General features: G+C 45.5%; 1 protein-coding gene across 1 annotated transcript in view; it reads right to left on the reverse strand.

The window, feature by feature from the left end:
* Positions 1 to 4,945: 4,945 nt before the first annotated feature.
* Positions 4,946 to 18,438, reverse strand: part of PLEKHA8 (pleckstrin homology domain containing A8) — a 50,266-nt gene continuing 36,773 nt past the window's right edge. Inside the window, exons 10-14 of the mRNA XM_044295003.1 lie at positions 14,110 to 14,168; positions 13,164 to 13,294; positions 9,372 to 9,442; positions 6,749 to 6,810; positions 4,946 to 5,666 (exon numbers count right to left, since the gene is read on the reverse strand). Of these exons, the coding sequence (XP_044150938.1) occupies positions 5,469 to 5,666; positions 6,749 to 6,810; positions 9,372 to 9,442; positions 13,164 to 13,294; positions 14,110 to 14,168 (521 nt within the window). The 3' untranslated portion in view covers positions 4,946 to 5,468. The remainder of the gene's footprint in view (positions 5,667 to 6,748; positions 6,811 to 9,371; positions 9,443 to 13,163; positions 13,295 to 14,109; positions 14,169 to 18,438) is intronic.

The following is an 18,438-nucleotide window of genomic DNA, read 5'->3' on the forward strand; positions in this document are numbered from 1 at the left end:
CTCCAGCTGTTGTAAAACTACAACTCCCACAATGCCCTGCTGTAGGCTGATACCTGTAAGCTGTTCGGGCATGCTGGGAGTTGTAGTTTTGCAACAGCTGGAGGGCCGCAGTTTGAGGATGCCTGCCCTATAACAGCCCTATTGTACTATGCATTCTGTATTCAGAATGCTATTATTTTCCCTTATAACCATGTTATAAGGGAAAATAATAATAATCGGGTCCCCATCCCGATCATCACCTAGCAACCGTGCATGAAAATCGCACCGCATCCGCACTTGCTTGCGGATGCTTGCGATTTTCACGCAACCCCATTCATTTCTATAGGGCCTGCGTTACGTGAAAAACGCACAAAGAGGAGCATGCTGCGATTTTCACGCAACGCACAAGCGATGCGTGAAAATCACCGCTCATGTGCACAGCCCCATAGAAATGAATGGGTCCGGATTCAGTGCGGGTGCAATGCGTTCACCTCACACATTGCATCCGCGCAGAAATATCGCCCGTGTGAAAGGGGCCTAACTGCAGTGCTCTTACTGAAGTGAATGGGAGCCGCGCTGCAGTACCCAGCTCCGTCTACTACAGAAATGGACTGAGCTATGTACTGTAGTACTGGTACTGGAGCTATGGTAGTTACACAACTGATTGGCAGGAGTGCGGGCTGCTGGACCTCCACCCATCCTCAGGATAGGCCACCAATATCAAAGTACCGTCAAACCTCTAACTATCCGCATCAAGATTTTCTGTAACCACAATAACCAGCATACCGTACCGCGAGGGCCCCGTGGTCTAGTCCTGTTTTTGGAAAGAAGCATTGCCAGTGGGAATTATCTATTATTTTATTGCCACACTTGGTTTTCAATTTTTTTTAAAGGGTGACCAACTTTTCATAAAATTTCTGATAGGTCAGAGATTTATCTAAAGTTTAGATCTGTGGGGGATCTGAGTGCCGAGACCCCCATGATCCCTAGAATAAGGGGAGAGAAGCACACGCATAGTTTGCTCTCTCTCTTCAATTCTGAGAACGGAGACGACCTCATAGACTTCTATGAAACCCGTCTTGTGCAGCAAGGAGAGAGACCGCTATGCATATGCTTTTCTCTCCTCGTTCTAGGGATGGAAGGGTCTCAGCACTTTAACCCCCCCCCCCCCCCCCCCCCAGATCTAAACCTCTGATATGTCTCTATGACACATCAAAGGTTTGGTGAAAAGTTAATGACCCTTTAACTGAAGTTTATAGCCAATTTTTAACAGATATTAAAACTGATTAAATATATGCAATATTTGATGAATTATTGATGCAATATATTTGATGAATTTCCGGATCGAAGATCTTGACATCGCAGTACATGGTATGATGTATGAGGGTATTTTTCTTTTCTTCCTATATACTGATTAATATACATCTTCTGAGGTCTGCAGAAAAGCCACGTCCGGTATAGCAGATAACAATATAAAAATTATTTTTGGGGAAATTAGAAATATTGAGTCATAATAACTATAAAATAAGTCATTGATCTTTGGTCTTCATGAGGAAATGGTGACGGGTACAAATTTCACCTTAAAATTATTTCAACTAATTTAGCATCTGTTCCCCTGGTGTTAATGTTATCAGCTCGTCTGCGGTCTTCCTAGAGTAGACATACCGTACATAGTTTCCTATAGGTCATAGTTTTCCACTTGGTTTTGCTCAACAGCTGGTACCCGGACTCCTTCCTGCAACTGAGAAGTGGTTCATCGTCTGGCTGAGGCCTGCACCGTCTTCTCAGCAGCGCGCTTCCAACCCCTCTGCAGTAACCCGATAGTGGCCCTGCCAGTATAAGTATACAACACCCTGCTAAACTTGAGATACAGACTCTCCCCGACATCATGTGGCAGCTGAATTTCTTGAAAGAGCTTGTTGTTTGAGAAGAGGTAAAAATACAGTATATATTCAGTGCAACACACTGCTCGATGGCACCGGTGATGGGCACCATAGGAAGTCTACAGATTTTTTATATATTTTTTTTTCTCTCCCCGAAACTGGCATTCTGCATTTAGGGTGAATTCACAATCGCCAGATTTGTTACAGGAATTGTCCTGTACACCTGACGGCAGCCTGCAGACACCACATGCTGCATATACAACTCCATTCAAACGCAACAGATTTCCAGCTATCAAATGTTTTGCAACAAATCTGCTGTGTGTGAATTCACCCTGGGTGTGATATAGTGCAGCCCTCAACATTACAGCCTTTAGATAACACCCATCCTCCTCAGGGCAACCCCTGTCTGTAGGGGCATCTCTGCATCATACAGAGAGGGGACCACCTGTCTGTAGGGGCATCTCTGCATCATACAGAGTGGGGACCCCCTGTGTGTAGGGGCATCTCTGCATCAGACAGAGAGGGGACCCCAATGTAACATCCAGAAGTATGTTACCAAACTCTTTATCCCCGCTACAACATGTTAGGTGTATGTAAATTGTCATCTTGTGTAATTATATTGTCATTACGGTCATTTTATGTATTTCCAGGCCTGTTTTATATTATGCTGTCATTTCCATGTGCACCAGCAGGTGGCAGCAATGAGTTCAGCAGGACCTTAGCCAGTTTAGTATTGCTAGACTGGAATAGTTCATTCCAGTCTAGTCCCCCCTCTGTGAGCAGAAGTGGGCTGGTCCCATGTCCTGTCTCAATAGGAGGAGAGGAGATTCTAGTCAGTGTGTACCAGCCCCCTGCTTGGGGTAGGCTGTGTTAGTAGTAGCTCCCAGAAACAGGGATCCCAAGACAGGATCAAGCCTCGGCTGAGGCCAAAGATCACTCTTCCCAGCCTGAGCCATCAGCCTCAGCTGGTTGACAAGCAAGCAGCCACCTCCAGCCTCCAGGAAGAAGCTTTCCCTGTGAGCCGAGCTGTGAGTATATATCCAGAGTCCAGGAGAAGACAAAAATTCCTCCTCAGCTAGTCAGGCCCATACCAAGCAGAAGACAGACAGAGCAGAAGATAGCTACCTGCCAGATTCTCCAGGCATATAGTATAGAAGCAGAAGAGATACTGATCCCTGCCATACATTGCCAATACCTGCTGGGACCCAAGACTTATGCTGTAACTCGTATAGATTTAAGCTGCTATTCAGTAAAGACAAGTTGGATCATATCACCTGTTTGGATCTCATTTACTGCTACCAAAGTTCCTCAATTATTACAACACAATTTATTGCAAGTGAGCCAGGATCCAGGAGTCCAGCCGTACCAAGGTAGGAGACACCGTTGACACTATACAGAGACATTATCCGCCTCTAGCATTTCTCACCGTGTACGTGAGTTATAACATCTTAAAGGGCCCTGCAACAGTACCTGCGCAAGCTGCAATTGGCATAACGAACAACTCATGAACTTATATATACATATCCTGACCCACTGCATATTTGGCCACCGTACCAGTGTCCTGCTCATTGCAGGGGCATCTCTGCATCATACAGTGGGGACCCCCTGTGCTTAGGGGCATCTCTGCATCATACAGAGAAGGGGCCCCCTGTCCGTAGGGGCATCTCTGCAACATACAGAGTGGGACCCCCTGTCTGAAGGGGCATCTATGCATCATACAGAGTGGGGACCCCTTGTCTGTAGGGGCATCTATGCATCATACAGAGTGGGGATCCCTTGTCCGTAGGGGCATCTCTGCATCATACAGAGTGGGGAGCCCCTGTCCGTAGGGGCATCTCTGCATCATACAGAGTGGGGAGCACCTGTCCGTAGGGGCATCTCTGCATCATACAGAGAGGGGAGCCACTGCAAACAAACAGCTTGTTCTGCCAGAATCCGCCTGTCCATTTCACTGGTTGCCAAGTAATACAGCATTGCGCGTGCAGCATCCATTGCAGAGAAAATACTTGGCCAACAGCTGATCATCAGGGGTTCATGAAGCCTGACCTGTTGGGACAGCTTCCATGTTCAATTGGGTTGTAAAGCTGAGACAATCCATTGAAAAGGCATCTGTCAGCAGACTTCTATCTATGACCCTGGCTGACCTGTTACATGTGCGCTTGGCAGCTGAAGGCATCTGTGTTGGTCCCATGTTCATATGTGCCCACATTTCTGAAAAATATGATGTTTTAATATATGCAAATGAGCCTCTAGGAGCAATGGGGGTGTTGCCATTACACCTAGAGGCTCTGCTCTCTCTGCAACTGCCGCGCCCTCTGCACTGTGATTAACAGGGCCAGTCAGTGAAAACGTGATCACATCTGACCCCAACTTCTCCTAAAATCTTCTGCTGTGCCGTGTGCTTCAGTATCCAGCGCAGGCGCTGTACAGGAAAAGGGCTCACCACAGAGAACTGGCGGCAAGCCTCTGTCCTGTACTGTGCCGGATACTGAAGTACATGGCGCAGCACGAGACTTTAGTCATCCCATTTACGCTGCCTGGTCCCATCATTTAAAGTGCAGGGGGCGCGGCACAGTTATTAGACTAATAATCTGGGTTTTTCCATTGTTTATGCACTTTGCTTATTTTGAAGCGGCAGTCCGGACATTTCTTGTATCTTCGTATAAATCCCACTGGACATTTTGTGGCATCTCTTCTGTCACCTAGCTTTGTGTCATGTAATTTTATTCATTTTTAATCACGTGTTATAATAAAGATTCATATTTTTATAATTTATGGGTACATTATTGGGTTATTTCCTTATGTAGGTTGTTCAGTTGCAGAGAGAGCAGAGCCTCTATGTGTAATGATAACGCCCCCATTGCTCCTAGAGGCTAATTTCCATATATTAAAACATCATTTTTCTCAGCAATGCGGGCACATATGAACATGGGACCAACACAGACGCCTTCAGCTGCCAAGTGCACATGTAACAGGTCAGCCGGTGTCAGATACAAATCTGCAGACAGGTGCCCTTTAAATGACTAAGAAAGTTCAGCAAAAATAAAAAAGGCTTCACTTACAGAAAATAGCAGCAGACGTGGTAGCAATTTAAAATTATATTTTCCCATGTATTAAATAAAGCAAAAACCTATAGCACATGCTATAGCCCACAAAGCTGGAGACACAGCGTCCTGAGAGTTGTGATTACACAGAAGACCATGATGTGGAGGCGAGTATCCACCAGAGGTAGGTGGCAGAGGAGCACAGCAGGAGGCGTCTCTTCAGATGAGCTAAAACTTGCATTCTGTTGCCAAAGGGTCAACAGGGACAAGTCATTTTGTGATCCGTCATGTACTTAAAAATGGCATTATAAAAAGCTGCAACTTTTCAAATATATTTAAATCCATAAATAAAAACCCTTCATGATTACAATGAAGAGATCCTAACGCACTATGGTCCATCGTGGCTGCGTTTCAGGCACCTCCAAGATGAGCCGATTCTTAGAATGACATAGGAATGAATGCTGGAGGCGACTTCTATCCAGGAGACCGTCCATTCACCCTCCCCACCTAGTGGGGTAAAACGTTACATCAAAATCCCTGAACTGCACTCAGATGTGACTGCTCATACAACTTCGTCCGATTCTAGACCATGCTCTTCATACAAAGTGTCCAAAATATTCAGCTGTTTCTCCATAGCCGGCAGGTAAATGTTGAGGTCCCTCATTATAGCGTCAAAGAAATATTCATCTTTCTCATCTCCTTCCTTCACAGTCAGCGCGGCCACGAATCCATCATACGTTGGGGCTGCCCTTAAGGCCAGCTGTAAAAAACATGCAGAACATTAGGGCGTAGGAATTAGTGCAAGCAGAGCGAAGGGGCAACCATTCTTACTGTTAGCTGATGTATACCAGGGGGAAAGTGAAGTGGTTTTGTACAGGTTAAAGGGGTTTTCTAAATGTTTCCTACTGATGACCTATCCTATGGATAGTTCATAAGGACGTGATTGGCGGGGGTCCGATACCCAGGTGCAGTAGCACCGTGGCCTTCTTCAGCTTTTCCTAGGCCAGTGACGGCACATTCATCAGACACATGGCCTAGGCGCAGCTCAGCCCCATAGAAGTGAATAGGGCTGAGCTGCGATACCAAGCACAGCCGCTGTATAATGTAAGGAGTTATGCTCTGCAAACAGCTAAGGCTACTTTCACACTGGTGTTTTGGTTTCCGTTTCTGAGATGCGTTCAGGGCTCTCACAAGCGGTCCGAAACGGATCAGTTTTGCCCTAATGCATTCTGAATGGAAAAGGATCTGCTCAGAATGCATCAGTTTGCCTCCGTTCAGTCACCATTTGGTGGAGGCGGACACCAAAACGCTGCCTGCAGCATTTTGCTGTCTGCTTCGGATCGTCCTGGCACACAAGGTAAGTCAATGGGGACGGATCAGTTTTCTCTGACACAGTCTGGCATAATAGAAAACGGATCCGTCCTCCATTAACTTTCAATTGTGTTCAAGACGGATCCGGCATGGCTATAGAAGACATAATACAACCGGATCCGTTCATGACGGATGCATGCGGTCGTATTATTGTAACGGAAGCGGTTTTGCAGATACATGACGGATCCGCAAAGAATGCTAGTGTGAAAGTAGTCTGACCGGCAGGGATCCCGGGTGTTGGGACCCCACCGATCAGATACTGGTGACCTATCCCAGGTCATCAGTAAAATACTTAACAATTGAAGGCTTTGGGAGAATGACTACAGGAAAAAAACTGCTATGCCGCCATCTACAGGCCAAAAACTGTATTTCATCCTCTTGGACAATGCTACTTTGTGTTCATAGCACAGTCATGATAAAGTCGACATTATAACACACAATTAGTAATAACCTAAAGCTAAACATACTTACCGCAAACACCCCTCTAACCACCCAGCCGTGATACTGACGTAATGTTTTGCCATAGGCAGTACCTGAAAAGAAAACAGTCCTATAGTTATGTACGATTTACGCACTGTGGCACGGACCAGTAAGCAGTCAGCAGCACTTTGCCAAGTGACAGGACCCATAATGAGGTGAACATGTGAGCCATTAGGATATCTTTAAAGGGGTTCTCTGGCATTTCCATATTAATGGCCTATCCATCAATATCAGATTGGCGAGGGTGTAACACCTGGCACCTCCACTGATCAGCTGTTTGAGGAGGCTGCAGCTCCCCCCAGTACCAAACACGGCGCCGTCAATTGTGCTGGGTATTGCAGCTCAGCTCATTCACTTCACCACTGACCGTGATGCCTAAGAAGAGGCTTAAGTGCTCATGGAGCGCAACGGTGTCTTTGTACGGCTGATCGCTCGAGGTCCCAGGTGTCGGACGCCCACCGATCAGATCCTGATAACCTATCCCGAGGACAGGCCATCCATATGAAAATCCAGGGGAACCCTTTAATGCACTGTGGTACCTTCGGTTGAATTTTCGTATACTGCATCCTAATACGAAGGGTTAATGCACATGAGATGGAACTGCAGTGCGATCATCCGCAGGGGATAACGGCACAAGACATGTGGATACGATCGGAAGAAATTCTCACCCACATGCAGTGGAAAAAATACATTTTGTTCAGTGAAAAGGGGTAAAATCTGCTACAGAAATCCACAGGTTACATACGGTGGAATCTGCAGAAGACAAATATCCCACATGTGCTCCTACCCTATAACAGGCCCTACAAAATCTAATCTACCTACTCTGTCTACAGTATCTATCTAATCAATCTACATCATCTATCTCCCCATCACATGTATCTTATCTATCTAATCAATCTATCCAACTACAGTATCTATCTAATCTATCTTATCTCCCAATCATATGTATCCTATCTATCTACATCATCTATCCATCTACAGAATCTACCTGTGGAGGAAGAGAGTGTCAGCCGTACTTCTTCCATCTCTCGGCTGTGATCACATTACCGCCCGACATTTCAGCGGAAGAGCCCACAGCCAGTCACGTGACCATAGCCGAGATTGCAGGGATCGCTGGTGCGATAAGTACTGCTGAAACTCTTCCTTCCACAGGTTAGCCGAAACGGAGAATTTAGGCGACGCCCCGGAGGACCCCTTTAATATTTAATGCACTAGATAGAAGGCCTGCTGCAATTGTTTATTTAACGCACTGTGTGCATTACATCTTGTATAAGCGTATACGGTCTGAGGTTACTTTATGATCAGAATACCCCTTTAAACAGTAGCAGGATCTGGCAGACTGTTTTATCATCAGGCAGGAGAAACCCCAAATGTTTATTAGGACTTGTCTCACTTCAGCAAGTGCCATTTATCATGTAGAGAAAGTTAATACAAGGCACTTGTTGGCTTTATCCATTGCATGATACACCACTCGTTTCCATGGTTACGACCGCCCTGCAATCCAAGCAGGGGTGGCCGTGCCTACACACAGTACGAAAAAGCACTTGTTGGTGCTCCCGCTCCAGCAAAAGAAGCAATATGGACAATCACAATACATTAGTAAGTGCCTTGTATTATCGGTCTATGTGATAAATGCCACTTGCTGAAGTGAGAGTACCCCTTTAACTGACATCAGTATAAGGCCTCCTGCACACGACCGTATGGCTTTTTCAGTGTTTTGCAGTCCTTTTTTTACGGATCCGTTGTGTTTCAATTCTAATTTTTCCGTATGGCATATACAGTATACAGTAATTACATAGAAGAAATTGGTCTCGGCCTAACATTTTCAATAGATGGTTCCGCAAAAACAGAATGAATGCGGAAGACATACGGAGTACATTCCGTATGTGTTCCGTTTTTTTTTTTTGCGGACCCATTGACTTGAATGGAGCCACGGAATGCTGATTTGTGGGCAATAATAGGACATGTTCTATCTTTCAACGGAACAGAAAAACGGAAACAGAATGCATTTGGAGTACATTCCGTTTTTTTTTTTTGCGGAACCATTGAAATGAATGGTTCCGTATACGGACCGCAAAAAAACGGACCGTAAACGGAAAACAAAAACGTTCGTGTGCAGGAGGCCTAAAGCTGTTGATACACAGAGTTGATGGAGATCAGGCAGTTGGATATGACCTGCCCAGCCATTTTAGTCTCAGGGAGAAAAGCTGTTGCCAGAGGCTTCTTCTTCCTCTCTCCCCATTCACAACACATGCACACTCAGCCGAGCATGCATGTATGGAGATGGGGAGAGACAGCTGTTGGCTATATGAGCCTTCAGCTGACAAATATCTCATGCATATGGCTAGTTTAAGGCTAGGTCTACACGACGAGATTTGACGCAACAATTTTTATAACGGTAGTCTATGGTGTCGCACTGAAACATGCGACACGCTGTGACTGGGACGCGTCAGTCGCAGAAAAATCCACCATTATAAAAATTGTTGCGCGACATTGGTGGGACAAATGTCGTTGTGTAGACCTAGCCTAAGATAGGGAAAGTCTTGCATGTAATGAAGATGGGGGAGGTGCAGGCTGAGGGCCACATAACACACTATGCAGGTCTCCTACTTACTTAATGCTGTCTGAATGTTATTTTCACCACTTTTTACTTCAGTGAGAAATTGAAATAGGAACTTCAGTCCTCTGCGGCAAGAAAAGGAAAGTTAGGGTTCTGAGCCTCGTCAGGTGCATTTAGTGCTTGTGGTCCATTCACTATCTGACACTTCACCAAAAACAATTCTAGCATTTATTAATATAGTAATAGTCACAATGCAGTGGTTTTCTGGGATTTGGATATTGAAGGCCTATCCTAAGGATCGGTCATTAATATCAGATTGGCGGGGGTCCGACTCATGGCACCCCTGCCAACCAGCGCTCTGGTGATGTCACGTTCATCGGTCACACGATCTAGGCACAGGCTTCCGTAAACGGCTGATCGGTGGGGGTGTCGGGAGGCCAACCCCTGCCGGTCTGATACCTACAGTACAGACCAAAAGTTTGGACACACCTTCTCATTCAAAGAGTTTTCTTTATTTTCATGACTATGAAAATTGTAGATTCACACTGAAGGCATCAAAACTATGAATTAACACATGTGGAATTATATACATAACAAAAAAGTGTGAAACAACTGAAAATATGTCATATTCTAGGTTCTTCAAAGTAGCCACCTTTTGCTTTGATTACTGCTTTGCACACTCTTGGCATTCTCTTGATGAGCTTCAAGAGGTAGTCACCTGAAATAGTTTTCACTTCACAGGTGTGCCCTGTCAGGTTTAATAAGTGGGATTTCTTGCCTTATAAATGGGGTTGGGACCATCAGTTGCGTTGTGGAGAAGTCAGGTGGATACACAGCTGATAGTCCTACTGAATAGACTGTTAGAATTTGTATTATGGCAAGAAAAAAGCAGCTAACAGTCTATTCAGTAGGACTATCAGAGTGTGCAAAGCAGTAATCAAAGCAAAAGGTGGCTACTTTGAAGAACCTAGAATATGACATATTTTCAGTTGTTTCACACGTTTTTGTTATGTATATAATTCCACATGTGTTAATTCATAGTTTTGATGCCTTCAGTGTGAATCTACAATTTTCATAGTCATGAAAATAAAGAAAACTCTTTGAATGAGAAGGTGTGTCCAAACTTTTGGTCTGTGCTGTAGGTCATCAATATCCAACTCCAGAAAACCTCTTTCATGGTGTTGTAACATGTAAAATTGGAAATTTTGGCCATTAAGACCAAACAGGCCATAATAAGAGCGAGAAAATAGAGTTCAGGTAACAGACTGAGGGCTAATATGTTTTCCTGTCTGTACTATAGTATTATTTCTGCACCCCTTTTCTCCAAGGAGCATCTTCAGGGGTGCAACTTAGGCTACTTTCACACTTGCGTTCAGAACGGATCCGTCTGCATTATATTGTTTAAAAAATTTCTAAGTGTGAAAGTAGCCTGAACGGATCCGTCCAGACTTTACATTGAAAGTCAATGGGGGACGGATCCGTTTGAAGATTGAGCCATATTGTGTCATCTTCAAACGGATCCGTTCCCATTGACTTACATTGTAAGTCTGGACGGATCCGCACACCTCCGCATGGCCAGGCGGACACCCGAACGCTGCAAGCAGCGTTCAGGTGTCCGCCTGCTGAGCAGAGCGGAGGCTGAACGCTGCCAGACTGATGCATTCTGAGCGGATCCGCGTCCACTCAGAATGCATTAGGGCTGGACGGATGCGTTCGGGGCCGCTTGTGAGCCCCTTCAAACGGAGCTCACAAGCGGACACCCGAACGCTAGTGTGAAAGTAGCCTTAAACAACATTTGAACTGTAGCCTGGAATCTGGACTGGAGACAGCGCAGAAAGAAGCCATCAGAAGCACAGGTCCTATTCCCGGAGCCCTTCCTCAGCCAGCACAGATGGGGCAGACAGCCATTAATTCTGTAAGTGACTGTTAGTGTCGTCACACACTGTGCTGTAAGTGATTATATATATATATAAAAAAGAAAAACCACAGGCGGCACCACCCTCCAAATATAGTGTAAAAAATGGGTGCAAAATCCAAGTACGGCAGCAGGTGCTTACCCAGTAGTATAGATGCAAAAATTGGACTGCACTCCAAGCAATTCTTTGAAAAAAAAATCTGTGTTTATTCACCCATCAATGGCAAAGCGACGTTTCGGCTCCAACTGAGCCTTTCGCAAGCCTTGAGAAAGGCTCAGTTGGAGCCGAAACGTCGCTTTGCCATTGATGGGTGAATAAACACAGATTTTTTTTCAAAGAATTGCTTGGAGTGCAGTCCAATTTTTGCAAATATATATATAAATAAATGGGCAGCACTCCAAAAATAAAATAACTTTTATTCACCCATGTGGTACAGCCTTGGGAAAGGCTCTATTGTTGAGCTGAAACATCACTGTACCACATGGGTGAATAAAAGTTATTTTATTTTTATTTTTGGAGTGCTGCCCTTTATTTCATTTGTATTTGGGGAGGGCATATAAAATACATATATTAACATAGCAGCCCCCCCCCCCCCATAGACCCTTTATATGTTCAAGTTCTGAGAGGTTCAGTCCCTGCCCTTTATTTCATTTGTATTTGGGGTGGGCATATAAAATACATATATTAACATAGCAGCCCCCCCCCATAGACCCTTTATATGTTCAAGTTCTGAGAGGTTCAGTCCCTGCCCTTTATTGCCCTATTAGTATTATACTATTTCCAATAGGACACTGAGAGGCAGGGAATGCTACCTAGATGTGTAACACAGTGATGGTGCAGGCTCAGGAGTTGAGCCTGTGTCATCAACTGTTGCTGTTAGCTATAAACTACAACTGACACATAGGTTGAGCTGGAGCAAGCGCCAATTCTGCCATTTTAACCCTTTAGATGCAGCATGCTGATGTAACAAAAGTTATGCATATAGGGGGTCATTTATTATACTGAAATACGCCTTAATTAAGAGTATTTCAGGCGCAGATGGTGGCGCAGCAGTTAGTTGTGCTGCTATCTGCGACTTTTCCCAGCTCACGACAGGTCTAAAAAGGTGGGTGCGGCGTGGGCGGGGAGGTCTAAATGTCAGTTTGGAAGCCATCTTACATTTAGAACTGGTGCTGGATGCACCAAAGTTAGGTTCCTTTCACACGTCCGCAATTCTGTTCCGCATTTTGCAGAAGGGACCCATTCATTTCTATGGGGCCGCACGATGCGCTGCCCAGATTCCGGAATTGCGGACCCGGGTCCGCAATTCCGTTCCCGAAAAAAAATATTCTAATATTTTGCGGACAAGAATAGGCATTTTCTATTAGTGCCAGCGATGTGCGGTCCACAATATGTGGAACGCACATTGCCGGTGTCCGTGTTGACAACACATTATATATATATATATATATATATATATATATATACACACAACTTAAATTGTACTTTATATTTCTGCGGGGAGGGAGGGGCTCAATACTGAGTTTTGCTATGGGGCCCCATGATTTCTATGTACGCCCCTGGCTCCCACATTCAGTTTGCACTGATGGATGTGGTATAATCCATTGGCGCTCACAGAGCCCGAACATTGGGCAGTTACTCCAACGGTTAACAGCTGCAGAGTCAAGCAATACACTGGAGATAGCTGTTGACAACTCTGCCGTTGACTTATCTCACTTGACAACAGTAAGATCGAGCATGTTGAAACCCAACATGCCCAATCCTTCTATCCCCCCATCTGTTGGGACACCCCAATACACATAAGTTGGTTGGCCAGCCCTGACAAAATTGGCAAGGTAATAGCCCATAGAGTCCGCTCTATTTATGCGCACGTATTACCAGCTCAGCACAGTCACTGGTAGATCTCACCAGCTCCACACATGTTTATCACCTTTTCAGCCACAGAAGGGCATCAGTTGCTGAATTGCGCACTTGGGACAGGTTATTGTTCACTTCATGGAGAACGATCTTCTGAAGGGTCGTCAATTCTTCTTTATTGGTTATGTATTTCTGATTTATTTTCTGAGAAGTTAAAATAAAAACTGATCAGACCTGAGGAACAATAATGTTGGTCAGCATTGGCATACCCAATGTCCATTCATGAGTGTTAAACAGAAAGCGGGTTGGTCCACCTCAGATTTGATATCATATCGCTAGGACATGCCATTAAAGTCAGATAGGTGTGGGTCCCTTCTCGGGGACCAGTTCTCATCTCCAGAACTGGGCTCCCAAAGGGATGGAAAAACCTAGGTTCTCCATTCACTGCTATGGGAGTTCGGCTATTTTTGGAAGTCCCATAGTGGTGAAAGGAGGGTGACTGAGCTTTCGAGGTGCGCTCTCTACTTGGTGGGACCAGTTCTGGAGATAGGTGCGTGTCCCAGTCGTGGGACCTGCATCTATCTGGCATTGATGGCATGGCATATCCTAGAGAAACGCCAGCAAAGTATGAGATGAGACAACTTCTTTAAGCAGAACGGGAATCCAATAAATTATAATAAAGGCTACAGAAGATACTCAAACGCCAAAATGTCTCCTGGATCGTGTGAGTGTTATGGGTCTGTTGACATTTTCTTCTAGTCTACTGTAGGTTGCATCTCTCCTCCCACAATATCCATCCATTGTACTAAAATTATTTCTCATTAAACATTTGCAAATGGAAAATTCTTAGACTAATGTCGGCAGTGCTACAAACTATATCCTATGGACAATATAGATGTACCAATAATTCATGAACGCACTAGATATGAGTCGCACTGCATTAAATACAGGTGGGTCCATGCACCTACAGCAGATATAGATGGCAAAGACTGGATTCTGAAGAATCATTCCTAACTCACCTTAATATTCCCAACAAAATCCATTTTTACAGGTGCAAATACAGTTGGTCCAAGCTTGTCTGCGGAGAGACAAAGAATATTATTAACCCTGTTATCCGAATGCTTACAGCTGTTTTACCCTCATAAAGTTGCTAAGCAACTTCAACTCTGAAAGGGCTACCCAATTAAAAACTAAGAATACATTTATGTGCTGTTGTTGCGGACTGCAAACCGCGAGTCTGCAAAACACGGATACCAGCCTCGTGAACTCCGCATCACGGTGCGGACCCATCGACTTCAATGGGGCCACGATCCATAAGATGCGTTGAAAGATAGGACATGTCTTATCGTTTACAGCACAGAGACACGGATCCAGAAACCCGTGAACACACATACAGAAGACATTCCGTGGGGGTTCCGGGTCCTTGCCTCCGCGCCATGCCCTATCTTTCACCCTATTCAGTCAATGGATACAGAGTTAACACAGCTGGTGCCCATGTTTTGCAGACCCGTGTGGCACTACCACAACAAAAAACATCCTACACTAACTCGTTAATCCTCTGTCATTTCCACGGCTGCCTCTCCAGTCCACATCTCCAGTCTGGGCTTATATAGCTTGACACAGCTGTAAATACCATGTGATCCCTGCAGCCAATCACTTGCATCAGCAGTCTCATGCCGTATACAGCAGAGACCAGTGACTGGAAGCAGTGGAGGCACGGTGTATATGGCATGACATTGATGCAGTCGAGTAAACAAATCCTGACAGGAAGGGCCAGTGCTGCAAAGCTGGAAATGGCTGTCAGACTGGACCACTCCCAAAGACTGTAAAAAAAAAAAAAAAAATCGGTAATTAGTCTTAACAGTAATTGTTTTTTTAGGAGTCCAACATGACAGCACATGGGAGGATGTCCTTTTAGGCCTCTGTAGGGACAGGAAGCAAGAGAGTTTAAAAGGCCCCTCCCCAAGGCCCCTGGCCACCAATGAAATTAATACAATAGAGGGAGGGAGGGGGGCCGCACACTGGCCACCAATGAAATTAATACAATAGAGGGAGGGGGGGCCGCACTGGCCACAAATGAAATTAAAACTGGGGAGGGAGGGGGGGTCTGCCCCCTGCTGCCTGGCAGCCCCTGATCTCTTCGGCCTCTTTCACACGGGCGTCAGTTTTTTTGCCCGGATAAGAGGCGGGTGCGTTGCGGGAAAATGCGCGATTTTTCCGCGCGAGTGCAAAACATTGTCATGCGTTGCACTCGCGTGAGAAAAATCGCGCATGTTTGGTACCCAAACCCGAACTTCTTCACAGAAGTTTGGGTTTGGGATTGATGTTCTGAAGATTGTATTATTTTCCCTTATAACATGGTTATAAGGGAAAATAATAGCATTCTGAATACAGAATGCATAGTAAAACAGCGCTAGAGGGGTTAACAAAAAATAAAAAATAATTTAACTCACCTTAGTCCACTTGATCGCGAAGCCGGCATCTCCTTGTGTTTCCTCTGCTGAACAGGACCTGGGGTGAGCTGCTGCATTAAATAGAGGTTAAGGACCTTTGATAACGTCACTCCGGTCATCACATGGTCTTTTACCATGGTGAATCACCATGGTAAAAGATCATGTGACGTACCATGTGATGACCGGAGTGACGTCATCAAAGGTCCTTAACCTCTATTTAATGCAGCAGCTCAGCCCAGGTCCTGTTCAGCAGAGGAAACACAAGGAGATACCAGCCTCGTGAACTCCGCATCACGGTGCGGACCCATCGACTTCAATGGGGCCACGATCCATAAGATGCGTTGAAAGATAGGACATGTCTTATCGTTTACAGCACAGAGACACGGATCCAGAAACCCGTGAACACACATACAGAAGACATTCCGTGGGGGTTCCGGGTCCTTGCCTCCGCGCCATGCCCTATCTTTCACCCTATTCAGTCAATGGATACAGAGTTAACACAGCTGGTGCCCATGTTTTGCAGACCCGTGTGGCACTACCACAACAAAAAACATCCTACACTAACTCGTTAATCCTCTGTCATTTCCACGGCTGCCTCTCCAGTCCACATCTCCAGTCTGGGCTTATATAGCTTGACACAGCTGTAAATACCATGTGATCCCTGCAGCCAATCACTTGCATCAGCAGTCTCATGCCGTATACAGCAGAGACCAGTGACTGGAAGCAGTGGAGGCATGGTGTATATGGCATGACATTGATGCAGTCGAGTAAACAAATCCTGACAGGAAGGGCCAGTGCTGCAAAGCTGGAAATGGCTGTCAGACTGGACCACTCCCAAAGACTGTAAAAAAAAATAAAAAATCGGTAATTAGTCTTAACAGTAATTGTTTTTTTAGGAGTCCAACATGACAGCACATGGGAGGATGTCCTTTTAGGCCTCTGTAGGGACAGGAAGCAAGAGAGTTTAAAAGGCCCCTCCCCAAGGCCCCTGGCCACCAATGAAATTAATACAATAGAGGGAGGGAGGGGGGCCGCACACTGGCCACCAATGAAATTAATACAATAGAGGGAGGGGGGGCCGCACTGGCCACAAATGAAATTAAAACTGGGGAGGGAGGGGGGGTCTGCCCCCTGCTGCCTGGCAGCCCCTGATCTCTTAGGCCTCTTTCACACGGGTGTCAGTTTTTTTGCCCGGATAAGAGGCGGGTGCGTTGCGGGAAAATGCGCGATTTTTCCGCGCGAGTGCAAAACATTGTCATGCGTTGCACTCGCGTGAGAAAAATCGCGCATGTTTGGTACCCAAACCCGAACTTCTTCACAGAAGTTTGGGTTTGGGATTGATGTTCTGAAGATTGTATTATTTTCCCTTATAACATGGTTATAAGGGAAAATAATAGCATTCTGAATACAGAATGCATAGTAAAACAGCGCTAGAGGGGTTAACAAAAAATAAAAAATAATTTAACTCACCTTAGTCCACTTGATCGCGAAGCCGGCATCTCCTTGTGTTTCCTCTGCTGAACAGGACCTGGGGTGAGCTGCTGCATTAAATAGAGGTTAAGGACCTTTGATAACGTCACTCCGGTCATCACATGGTCTTTTACCATGGTGAATCACCATGGTAAAAGATCATGTGACGTACCATGTGATGACCGGAGTGACGTCATCAAAGGTCCTTAACCTCTATTTAATGCAGCAGCTCAGCCCAGGTCCTGTTCAGCAGAGGAAACACAAGGAGATGCCGGCTTCGCGATCAAGTGGACTAAGGTGAGTTACATTTTTTTTTAAAAAAAATGTAACCCCTCTAGTGCTGTTTTACTATGCATTCTGTATTCAGAATGCTATTATTTTCCCTTATAACCATGTTATAAGGGAAAATAATAATGATCGGGTCTCCATCCCGATCGTCTCCTAGCAACCGTGCGTGAAAATCGCACCGCATCCGTACTTGCTTGCGGATGCTATGCGATTTTCACGCTTCCCATTCACTTCTATGGGGCCTGCGTCGCGTGAAAATCGGGACAATATAGAGCATGCTGCGATTTTCACTCAACGCACAAGTGATGTGTGAAAATCACCGCTCATGTGCACAGCCCCATAGAAATGAATGGGTCAGGATTCAGTGCGGGTGCAATACGTTCACCGCATGCATCGCACCCGCATGGTGCGGCACCTGAGGGGTTAATTGTGTGGATCACAGCCCCCTGTAAGAGATCAGGTGCTGCCAGGCAGCAGGGGGCAGTCATGTACACACTTCTTAGTATATTCTAACTTGAAGCGTCCCCGTCACTATGGGAACGCCTCTGTGTTAGAATATACTGTCGGAACTGAGTTTTCACAAAGTGAAAACTCAGCTCTGAAAAAGCTTTTATGCAGACGGATCTTCGGATCTGTCTGTATGAAAGTAGCCCACAGCCACGGATCACGGACGCGGATGTCAATCTTGTGTGCATCCATGTTTTTTCACGGACTCATTGACTTGAATGGGCCCGTGAACCGTTGTCCGTCAAAAAAATAGGACAGGTCATAGGAACAACGGTGAACGGACGCGGATGAACAACGGTGCATTTTCCGAGTTTTCAACGGACACATTGAAAGTCAATGGGTCCGCAGAAAATCACGGAAAACGGCACAACGGACACGGATGCACACAACGGTCGTGTGCATGAGGCCTAAGGCTGAGATTGATAACGCGTTTGATTGGGCCCAGTGAAAAATTTGATTTGACACCCTCTGCAGCAAGGGGTTCCTGGTTCCCCCCTGGTGTTTGAGGTAACACACTGTAGTGATGTTGTCTGAGTAGATTCTTAGATGCTTCCCTTTTATGATATTTTCGGCCTGTTTCAGCGTCTTCAGAACCGCTGTTAGCTCTTTTAAGTTTGATGATCCCAGGCT

The sequence above is a fragment of the Bufo gargarizans genome, chromosome 5 (assembly GCF_014858855.1).
Source record: "Bufo gargarizans isolate SCDJY-AF-19 chromosome 5, ASM1485885v1, whole genome shotgun sequence".
NCBI classification, from domain to species: Eukaryota; Metazoa; Chordata; class Amphibia; order Anura; family Bufonidae; genus Bufo; species Bufo gargarizans.